The sequence below is a fragment of the Salmo salar genome, chromosome 16 (genome assembly GCF_965601325.2).
Source record: "Salmo salar chromosome 16, fSalSal1, whole genome shotgun sequence".
NCBI classification, from domain to species: Eukaryota; Metazoa; Chordata; class Actinopteri; order Salmoniformes; family Salmonidae; genus Salmo; species Salmo salar.
The window spans coordinates 79085373-79097104 of record NC_138306.1 but is presented as its reverse complement, the minus strand read 5'-3'; the positions used below and the strand labels follow the sequence as shown (position 1 = coordinate 79097104).

The window sequence follows — 11732 nt, the reverse complement described above, 5'->3', positions numbered from 1 at the left end:
AAGCTGGTTGAGAGAATGCCAAGAGTATGCAAAGCTGTCATCAAGGGTTACTTTAATAAAGAATCTCAAATATAAAATATATTTTGTTTAGCACGTTTTTGGTTACTACATGTTCACTTTGCTGCGCTCTCTCCTGACCTGAGGAAGTGGATGAAACAGGAGCCCTGGGTGAGATGTTTCAGCTTTCTCCTTGCTTGCTTCAGTCCCGTGGCTAGCTGAGTCAGTATTTGGTCATGCCGCCACCTGAATTGTCCATCGGTCAGACCTGCGTGGCAGGAGGAGAGCACGTGCTCCAAGTTGGCTGGTCATCCATCCACATAGTGTGCAGCTGTCTGGTCTGTCTGCCAACCCCCACGTGTGAAGGTTTGTTGGTGTGGAAAAAACATTGTACACAGAGCAATGTGGAAACTTTATTCACTGCCCTTCCGTGTTCCAGGTAAGTGCCCTCTCTCTCATGTTCCCCCAGCATGTCCAGCTGACGTGTTCTTTCATGGCTACGAATCTGACATGCCTGCTTTCTTCCTCAGTCTTTCATACCTCCCTCTGACATGCCTGCTTTCTTCCTCAGTCTTATGTGCATCCCTCTGGACCTCGGTAATGACCAAATGTGACCGGAGGGGAACATTTGTTTTACACCCCTGGGCTACACTGTCTAAATCTATTTTCGGAGATATTGTGTAAAATTGTGTTTTTCTCACTGTGAATAACTACAAAAATCCACTTAAAAGAGAATAATCGTAGATTTATTTAAAACAGTAACATTTTATAAAGAACAAATGTCATTGGACAACACAACTTCTGAGGGAATTCACAGTAAATATACGTTGACACAAAATGTTGTGTGTATTATATATTATATATTATATATTATAGGATAATAGTGGAGGTATATGAGATATTTTTCAACACAGGTTGAACTTGCAGTCCATCAGTTAGATGTCTGTGAGGACCAAGGTGGAAATGACAGATCAGTGTCCAGCTGTGTGTATGATTCTACTTGATCACTGTGCTTTCCTCGCCATAGACTGAACTTCTTGGTGTGAAGAGGGATCCCAGCGCTAGAGACAGATTTCAAAACACTTAACATATTTTTCTTGAAAATTGCTGTTCTTGCTGTGAACAGAATGAAAATCTGGAAGCCCTGTGGAGCGAAAACAAAAACGTTATCAAGTATTTTCAGGAACACACAAGGACAAACAAAAGGTATCGTTTCCATAAAGACCAGCTCAATTTATTTATGTTTAGTAGGTGTCTAATTTTCAATCATGTCTGGATTCTGTGGTACAATAGTACACTAGTATTTATAGTTTACATTTTAGTCATTTAGCAGACGCTCTTATCCAGAGTGACTTCCAGCAGTGAGTGCATACATTTACTACCTGAGTGGTGGTGAGTACACAGAAGGAGATGTTGAGTATGGTGTACATGGTCTCGTTCTGTGTAATGAGCAACAGATAGCCCAGGATCCAGGAGAGACCGAGCACCACAGCCAGAGAGAAGCTACTGAGGAACTTCTTCTTCATCGATGTGTGTCTTGTACTGGGAAACATAACCAACATGCTTAGATTGCTGTAATAGACTGCTGTAATGCTGTGGTAGAAGAACAGTATGCTTCCATTGACTGAGTGGGTTAGTGCATGGTGCTCATTAAATTGTGATTTGGTTACTAATGACTAATAACAAATATATTATTTATAATAGGCTTTTCATTGAAAGACAGTTAAAAATTAACAAGCTCGTCAGTAGGCATTTAAATCAAGACTGATTTTTATGACTCCAACTTTCTACTCTGTGTCCCCATTAATGTTACCTGGTTAAATGTGGGTTGGTCTTGCATGTTGTAACTGCAAAATATACCAACACCACTGTGTTGAAGATAAGCATGAACGCCACAGGGATCAGAAACCCCCAAAACATTGGCAGCTTGAAGTCAAAGTTTCCCTTTGGATCGAGGGCAGCAAGCCAGCAACTGAGAGGTCAAATGAATGAGTTAGAGAGTGGGACAATGTGACAGACAAAACAGAACGCCTGTTATTTGAAGAACGTGGTATTAACCAAACATGCTGGGTAGCATAAGTCAACAAGAAACCTTGGAAAAAATTGATCATTCTTAATATACTGTATTTATATTTTTTACTTTTAATTTTGCCAATTATTCGCATGCATAATAAACATGTATACAAAAACTGACAGTGATAACCTTTTACAGCATGAGTTATACCATTTTATAAATCAATTGCCCCACTTTAATTTAAAATGAACCTATTATGTAATAACCACAGAGGAATAAAATTGCAGTACAGCACAGCACTCAGGTGTAGTTGTGGTAGTATAGTACAGTACAGAGAAGTAATACAGTATAGTATAGTACAATACAGTACTGAGTAGTAGTACAATAGTAGTATTGACTCACAATTCCTCCTGCCTGTAACCCAGTGGATCATCCACTCTGTAACTAATTCCTAAGGTGAGAGCCACCACAACCGCAGGCAGTCCTAAAGGACAGAGAATTATGTTGTTATTTCCTGGTAGACTTGCTGTCACGCTTGTGTGTAGAAACAGACCAAGGCGCAGCGTGAGTATCGTTCCACATCTTTATTATATTGTGAAACTTAGCCAAACAAACAATAAACTATAAACAAAACACAAACCGTGACGACAGAGGTGCAACATGCACTAACTCAAAATATTCTCCCACAAACACAGGTGGGAAAAACAATGACTTAAATATGATCCCCAATTAGAGACAACGATGACCAGCTGCCTCTAATTGGGAATCATACAAAAACCCCAACATAGAAAAAATAAACTAGAACACAACATAGAAAAAATAAACTAGATAAACCCCCCCCAGTCACGCCCTGACCTACTCTACCATAGAAAATAAGAGCAATCTATGGTCAAGATGTGACAGAACCCCCCCCAAAGGTGCGGACTCCGGCCGCAAAACCTGAAACCAAAAGGGAGGGTTAGGGGGGGTGTCTAGTGTTGGTGGCGGCTCTGGTGCAGGACGAAGAACCCTCTCATCCTGGGGATCCGCCAGCATCGATGGAGGCTCCGGGCCGGGGACTGTCGCCGGAGGCTCCAGTCCGGGGACCGTGGCCGGAAGCTCTGGACTGGGAACCGTGGCCGGAAGCTCTGGACTGGGAACTGTCGCCGGAAGCTCTGGACTGGGAATGCGCACTGGAGGCCTGATGCGTGGGGCCGGCACAGGTGGCGCCAGACTGGTAACACGCACCTCAGGGCGAGTGCGGAGAGCAGGCACAGGACGTACCTGACTGAGGACACGCACTCCAGGGAGAGTGCGAGGAGGAGGCACAGGACGTACTGGGCTGTGGAGGCGCACTGGAGACCTGGTGCCTAGAACCGGTGCAGGATATACTGGACCGTGGAGGCGCACTGGAGGTTTGGAGCATAGAGATGCCACAACCCGTCCTGGCTGAATGCTCACTTTAGCCCGGCAAGTGCGCGGCGCTGGCACAGGACACACTGGGCTGTGAAGGCGCACTGGCGACACAGTGCGTAGAGCCGACGCAGGATATGTTGGACCGAGGAGACGCACCGGAGACCAGGGTCGCTGAGCCGGCACAACCCGTCCTGGCTGAATGCTCACTTTAGCCCGGCAAATGCGGGGAGCCGGCAACGAGCGCACCGGGCTGTGAATGCGCACTGGAGATACGGTGCGCATCACTGCATAACACAGTGCCAGACTGGTCACACGCTCCCCACGGTAAGCACAGGGAGTTGGCTCAGGTCTAAAACCTGACTCCGCCAATCTCCCCGTGTGCCGAGATGCCTCTCGGGCTTCCGTCGTTGCCGTGCTAATTCCTCGTATCGTCGCCGTTCCTCTTTTGCTGCCTCTATCTCCTCCCTTGGACGGCGATACTCCCCAATCTGCTTGCCGTCCAGGATCTCCTCCCATGTCCACTCCTCCTGGCCACGCTGCTTGGTCCTCTGGTGGTGGGAGATACTGTCACGCTTGTGTGTAGAAACGGACCAAGGCGCAGCGTGAGTATCGTTCCACATCTTTATTATATTGTGAAACTTAGTCAAACAAACAATAAACTATAAACAAAACACAAACCGTGACGACAGAGGTGCAACATGCACTAACTCAAAATATTCTCCCACAAACACAGGTGGGAAAAACAATGACTTAAATATGATCCCCATTTAGAGACAACGATGACCAGCTGCCTCTAATTGGGAATCATACAAAACCCCCCAAAAATAAACTAGAACACAACATAGAAAAAATAAACTAGATAAACCCCCAGTCACGCCCTGACCTACTCTACCATAGAAAATAAGAGCACTCTATGGTCAGGACGTGACACGTGCATGCAGCCATATACAGAGTAAATACACTACACATACATCCTCTAAAGACATAACATCACTATACAAATTGCTTTTATGTTCTATTTCAGGCTTATTAGAGCCTGAAAATATCCCCTAGCATTAGTTTTGGTTCAAGGAGCCCAGGGCTAATGCCAGCCATAGCTTCTGAAACTATTAAATACTTTATGTTTCTCCATGCTGTCCTACCCCATCCGATGGCCACGGTATAGGCTGTGAAGTCTGACGGGCTGGTGGCCAGGCTGTTTCTGATCACCAGGAAGACATGTGTGGCGTACAGCGTGTTCCAGGTGAACGTCCCCAACAGGAAGTACTGCAGCAGGACCGCCACTACAGTACAGGGCCCTCTGTCCCGCTCTGTGTGTGTGTCGGACGGGGGGAGAATGTTGTCCTTCTGTATTTCAGGTCTGTCCAGCTGTTTATGAGGGTTGTCCACTCCCAACATGAAGAGGAGGGTGAAGATCAGGAGACACACGCAGACACTCACTAAGAGGACTGTTGGGTTGGTTTTGCGTGATTTCCTAGGGACAGGTGATAGACAACACTACGTTAGGGAAGTTATTGGTTCTTTAATAGTGGGTTTCATAATGGTTTCACCTATCAAGTCCTGTTGGATCAGACAAAGGGCTTCAGAGATCCACCCAATATTTTTAACTGGTTCTGGAGCCCTGTAGGATCTTAACAGTACACGATCTGGAATGTTATTGTATATTTAGAATTGGTTCTGGAACCCTGTAGGATCTTACTGGGTAACGATCTGGAATGTTATTGTATATTTTGAATTGGTTCTGGAACCCTGTAGGATCTTACCTGGTCACGATCTGGAATGTTATTGTTAAACTCAACCCTATGATGGACATGGAGCATCCCAATATGGTGATCCAGTTTAGCGCTTCAGCGTATTTAAAATCCTTCCTGTACGACTGTAGAAAGAACATAAAAAAATACATTCAACGCTAAGTTTTTGTCACAGTCATATAGAAAGTCATTGCCCTCATCTGTCTGGATCCTGCTGATGTAAACCATATGTCAGAGTGTGGTCAGTAAAAGGGAGATGAAGGCAGCTAGCTACTCACCATCAGCACAGCGAAGTTAGTGGTGTGATTACAGAAACATCGCAGGCCGTCTTCTGAGTGGTTGACTTTGGAGCAGCCATAGGTGCTCCAGTCTTTCAACGTGTAGTTCCATGACACGCAGGCAAAGTCATAGAGGGAGGCGTTGGGAACAGCCTGAGAAGTGAGAACAGAAACAAACTCACTGTAAATCCTTCAGCAAACACGTGCATTCACAGTATTCCTCATTTAAAAAATAATCATAAAGTAAATTGTGAAGTATAACAGGTCATTAAGCACATGTGGGAAAAAAAATTATAATATTTTGTAGATCATATTATATACAATACAACATGTGCTTCCTTGTTCACTGGCCAAAATATGCTTCCTTGTTCCTTATGGCTGATAAGCGTCAATGGATAACTTAGATCAAGGGTAGGCAACCCTGGTCCTGGAGGGCCACAGGCACATCATGTTTTTGATTTAAACGACCTGGAAGACCAGGTGGGCTGACTTTAGGCAATGACTGAACTGATCAAATAGCTTAGTTGGTCAGGTGTATTGCCTAGTTGGAACAAAATCCTGCAATACCTGGGGCACTCCAGGAACTGTGCTGCCTACCCCTGACTTAGATAATGGATAACTTCCCATTACGTTTCCAAGAGAATTTGTACCACTATGTGTTTACTGATTCCAAGATAAATCTTACTGTGGGCTTGAAGAGCATCTCAACATGTAACCCAGACACTTGTCCCAGGTTAGCAGAGATGACCCTTCTGCTGGTCCCTGAAGAAGCTCTGAAAGCCCTGGACCTGAAGAACCGGTCGTTTTGGTAGAGCACAAAACCAATGGAGTGGTTTGTGTTGTTACTATGCGAAACTGAGTGGAGAGAGAGAGAGAGAGAGAGAGAGAGAGAGAGAGAGAGAGAGAGAGAGAGAGAGAGAGAGAGAGAGAGAGACATCGTTATAAAACTGTACATAGCCATAATATGACATTTGAAATGGCTCTATTCCTTTGAATCTTTTGTGAGTGTAATGTTTACAGCTCATTTTTAAAAGTTGATTTCACCTTTGTATATTATCTATTTCACTTGCTTTGGCAATGTAAATATATGTTTCCCATGCCAATAAAACCCTTTGAATTTAATTGAGCGTGCGCGAGAGAGAGAGAGAGAGAGAGAGAATGTTTTTCATATCAGGACTTTATATCCATGAGTAGCTTGACCTTGCCTTGTAGGCTTATCGTGAAAGCCAAATTACTTCTCATTAGTTTACTTATCCATATCTCATGTGACTCTGCTTACCTGATTTTGGCAACCACAAAGAGCAGTTAAGCGCTCTCTGTGAAAGCGGTATAAGGAAGTTTGAGTTCATACACTGTTTGTATACCAACATTGACTCACCTGGTGGGAATTTGATAACAATCTGGATATCGGTAGAACCTCCGTTGTCAGCTATCAGTTCAGAGGTGTTGGTGTTGAGATGAATTCTGTTGGCCACAAAATTACCAGAAATTCCTGGAGAAGGAGAATAAATTGATTTAGCAATTTAAAGCAGAACAATATAGTGTTACTTCTGTACTTGTCTGTAGAACAACAAACCAAATCCATACCAAACCTTATTGACCAACAGAGGAGAGACGTTTCAATTGTTGTTTTGTTTGAACCAGTCTGGTATTTTAACACAGATATAAACTATCACTTTAAATTACAGTGTGCAGGTTCACTAGCAGTCCCACCCACCAGTTAGAGCAGTAAACTGGATCCCTACTGAGTCACTTGGTACTTGGACAGACTGGACTGCCAGTTTGGGCTGAACAATCAAGGACACATTATTGTGCTGGTCCATGGAAAACTTCTCCAGGGTCTCTGTGAGGCTGGGAGAGAAACACAGAAAAACATTAGTTTACATGCACCATACAGACACGCACAGAGGCACACGTACACACATATACTCAAACATATATAGAAACACAAATACACACACCTCTGGACAGCGTCTCTCTCCTGTGTACTCTCCTCACTGGCATTCAGCAGCTGACTGATGGTAGTTACAGCTGCCACTGCGATGTCCTGCAACATAATCAAAACCAGGGATGACCCTCAAGTGTTCAAATCACTGCAGTAACAACCTCACGTTTCTCTCCAGAACATGTCATAGTTCACGACTTGATTTCAAAACATCTAATACCTCTGTGATATTTGCAGACTGAAGCAGTGTGTTAGCTATCTGAGCTGCTGTGGTGATGTTGTCAGCTGACAGCTGCTCTGGTTGGGAGGTCAGGATCTGAGTACTGACGGCTAACTTTAGTAAATCACCTGGACTGCTGGAGATCTGAACAGGGAGAGAGAACGATTTATATTTTAGTATTGTTTTTCAACAGAACATTTTATAAGTGACAGCAACATGTTGAACTGTGAGTACATTTGGATATTATAATTGCCAGTACTAACTATGTGGCTCAGTCGGTAGAGAATGGTACTTGCAATGCCAGGGTTGTGGGTTCAATTCCAAACAAGGAACAGTACAAAAAAGTACAAAAATATATGCAAATGTAATGTAAAACACAAGAAATAAAACAATTATGTTCATCATCAACTGTTAAGCAGAATAAAGGAACAGAATGCATGAGCTGAAGGTAAGAGCCAGTTGTTCAAACTGTAAAATGGACTCCTCATGATAATAACTGTAAATCAAATTTGATTTGTCACAGGTGCCAAATACAACAGATGTAGACTTTACTGTGAAATGCTCACTTACGAGCTCCTTCACAACAATGCAGAGGTAAAAAGTATGAAAATTAGCACCTGAGGAAATAGTAAAACAATAAAATAACAATAACGAAACTATATACAAGGAGTACCGGTATCGAGTCAATGCAATGAGTTGGTTGAGGTAATTGACCCTTAGAAAGAAGAATGCAAAACCGAGACCGGTCATAAATCAGGATATATGTCAATATGCCTATTGACTTACATTTCCTTGAATGTCCCTGAGGAGCAATTCACACTGCAGCTTGTGAGGAGAACCAAACATTGGAGATCCAGTGTCATTCAAACATCTTGCTGATGCTCTTGGTAAACCGGCTGGAGGAACCAAGATAAAAAGATAGTCAAGATTTTGTGTTACCTAATACAACATTAATTAGGACTGTAACAGATTAATAAAATGGTTGCATTTTAGGTGAATAAAAGTAACATACCACTGGTTGTCTTATTACATAACTCATTTGAATAAGCAGACCAGCCAACCGTTGTTCTTCGGAAGGAGAATCCATCCTTGCTGGTGGAATTGCAGAAATTCCCTATTGAATTAAAATACATTTCAACATGCAAACATGAAATATACATTCTGAATGTGAGATCCAGGGTTAGATATTGTGTACTTGTGTTTACGTACCATCTGAACAGGTCTCTCCTGTCCACTCATCAGGACAGATACAAACTCGACTCTGCAGCTTACCACTGTTGATACAGACCAGAGGAGGGGTTGTGGTCGAGGTGGTGGTGGGAGAGGTGGTGGGAGAGATGGTGGTGGGAGAGGTGGTGGTGGGGATTGTAGGAGAGGTGGTGGTGGGGATTGTGGGAGAGGTGGTGGTGGGAGAGGTGGTGGGAGAGGTGGTGGTGGGGATTATGGGAGAGGTGGTGGTGGGCGAGCTGGTGGTGGGAGAGGTGGTGGTGGGGGTGGTGGTAGAGGTGGTAGTGAGAGAGGTGGTGGTGGGAGAGGGGATGGTGGGGGTGGTGGTAGAGGTGGTGGGAGTGCTGGTGGTGGGAGAGGTGGTGGTGGGAGAGTTGGTGGTGGTGGTAGAGGTTGTGGGAGAGGTGGTGGTGGGAGAGCTGGTGAGAGAGGTGGTGGTGGGAGAGGGGATGGTGGGGGTGGTGGTAGAGGTGGTGGGAGTGCTGGTGGTGGGAGAGGTGGTGGTGGGAGAGTTGGTGGTGGTGGTAGAGGTTGTGGGAGAGGTGGTGGTGGGAGAGGTGGTGGTGGGAGAGGGGATGGTGGGACAGTCGGTAGTTGGACAGTCGGTAGTTTTAGTGACTGTAGCTGGAGTGGTAGAAGTGGTAGAAGTGGTGGGAGTGGTAGAAGTGGTGGGAGTGCTGGTGGTGGGAGAGGTGGTGGTGGGGGTGGGGGTGGTGGTAGAGGTTGTGGGAGAGGTGGTGGTGGGAGAGGGGATGGGGAGAGTGGCAGTGGTTCCACACACTATTGTGTATGGAAGTGAAGAATGTTTAGTAGTTGAAATGTCAGTTGTTGGCATGTCAGTTGTTGGCATGTCAGTTGTTGGCGTCTCGGTTGTTGGCATGTCGGTTGTTGGCATGTCTGTTGTTGGCATGTCGGTTGTTGGCGTGTCAGATGTTGGCATGTCGGTTGTTGGCGTGTCAGATGTTGGCATGTCGGTTGTTGGCGTGTCAGATGTTGGCGTGTCAGATGTTGGCATGTCGGTTGTTGGCGTGTCAGATGTTGGCGTGCCGGTTGATAGCGTGCCGGTATTTGGAGTGTCGGTAGTTGTAAAGTAGGTAGTTGGACAGTCAGTAGCTGGACAGCCAGTAGTTGGAGTGTCGGTAGTTGGAGTGTCGGTAGTTGGAGTGTCGGTTGCTGGGGTTTTGGTTGCTGGAGTGTCGGTAGCTGTAGTGTCAGATGTTGACATGTCGGTTGTTGGCGTGCCGGTTGTTGGATTGTCGGTAAATGGAGTGTCGGTAGTTGGACAGTCAGTAGTTGGAGAGTCTTTAGTTGGACAGTCAGTAGTTGGAGAGTCTTTAGTTGGACAGTCGGTAGTTGGACAGTCGGTAGTTTTAGTGACTGTAGCTGGAGTGTCGGTAGTTGGCGTGCCGGTAGTTGGCGCGTCGGTTGTTGGAGAGTCGGTAGTTGGAAAGTCAGTAATTGGAGTGTCAGTAGTTGGACAGTCGGTAGTTGGAGAGTCGGTAGTTGGAAAGTCAGTAATTGGAGTGTCAGTAGTTGGACAGTCGGTAGTTGGCGCGTCGGTTGTTGGAGAGTTGGTAGTTGGAAAGTCAGTAATTGGAGTGTCAGTAGTTGGACAGTCGGTAGTTGGAGAGTCGGTAGTTGGAGAGTCGGTAGTTGGAGTATCGATAGTTGGAATGTCGGTATTTGGAAAGTCGGTAATTGGAGTGTCAGTAGTTGGACAGTCGGTAGTTGGAGCAGTGGGGGGGGCGCGGTAGTTGGAGAGTCGGTAGTTGGAGTCGGAGTGGGCGATAGTTGGAATGTCGGTATTTGGAAAGTCGGTAATTGGAGTGTCTGTAGTTGGAAAGTCGGTTGGTGGAGTGCCGGTTGCTGGACTGTCGGTTGCTGGATTGTGGGTTGCTGGAGTGTTGGTAGTTGGAGAGTTGGTAGTTGGAGGATCAGATGTTAAAGGGGCAGCAGTAGTTGGAGTGTCGGTAGTTGGAGTGTAAGTAGTTGGACAGTCGGTAGTTGGAGAGTAAGTAGTTGGACAGTCGGTAGTTGGAGTGTCGGTAGTTGGCGTTTCGGTAGTTGGAGTGTCGGTTGCTTGTGTGTCGGTTGCTGGAGTGTCAGTTGTTGGAAGATCATTAGTTTTACGGTCGGTTGGTGGAGTGTCAGTAGTTGGATTGTCGGTAGTTGGAGTGTATGTAATTGGAGTGCCGGTTGCTGGACTGTCGGTTGCTGGATTGTGGGTTGCTGGAGTGTCGGTAGCTGGAGAGTCAGTAGTTGGAGGGTCAGGTGTTAAAGGGGCAGCAGTAGTTGGAGTGTCGGTAGTTGGAGTGTAAATAGTTGGACAGTCGGTAGTTGGAGTGTAAGTAGTTGGACAGTCGGTAGTTGGAGTGTAAGTAGTTGGCGTTTCGGTAGTTGGAGTGTTGGTTGCTGGAGTGTCGGAAGTTGGAAAGTTTGTTGCTGAAAGATCGGTTGCTTGTGTGTCGGTTGCTGGAGTGTCAGTTGTTGGAGTGCCGGTAGTTGGAGTGTATGTAATTGGAGTGCCGGTTGCTGGACTGTCGGTTGCTGGATTGTGGGTTGCTGGAGTGTCGGTAGCTGGAAAGTCAGTAGTTGGAGGGTCAGGTGTTAAAGGGGCAGCAGTAGTTGGAGTGTAAGTAGTTGGACAGTCGGTAGTTGGAGTGTCGGTAGTTGGCGTTTCGGTAGTTGGAGTGTCAGTTGCTGGAGTGTCGGTAGCTGTAGTATCGGAAGTTGGAAAGTTTGTTGCTGGAAGATCGGTAGCTTGTGTGTCGGTTGCTGGAGTGTCAGTTGTTGGAGGGGGACAAGCTGGAGTGTCAGGGGTTATAGGGGCAGTAGTAGTTGGAGAGTCAGGGGTTATAGGGGCAGTAGTAGTTGGAGTGTCAGGGGTTATAGGAGCAGTAGTAGT

The 11732-nt window shown here is 45.8% G+C and overlaps 1 protein-coding gene across 1 annotated transcript; it reads right to left on the bottom strand.

The window, feature by feature from the left end:
- Positions 1 to 727: 727 nt before the first annotated feature.
- On the bottom strand, positions 728 to 10555 carry LOC106574663 (adhesion G-protein coupled receptor G7-like). The gene is made up of 15 exons (XM_045697974.2): positions 8810 to 10555; positions 8613 to 8714; positions 8387 to 8496; positions 7601 to 7744; positions 7397 to 7482; positions 7153 to 7286; positions 6814 to 6927; positions 6121 to 6290; positions 5436 to 5588; positions 5170 to 5282; positions 4549 to 4880; positions 2414 to 2495; positions 1811 to 1969; positions 1380 to 1539; positions 728 to 1141 (listed from the first exon to the last, which is right to left on the bottom strand). Exons 1-15 carry the CDS (start codon positions 10050 to 10052, stop codon positions 929 to 931), a joined length of 3315 nt encoding a protein of 1104 aa, XP_045553930.2. The 5' UTR covers positions 10053 to 10555; the 3' UTR covers positions 728 to 928.
- Positions 10556 to 11732: the final 1177 nt, after the last annotated feature.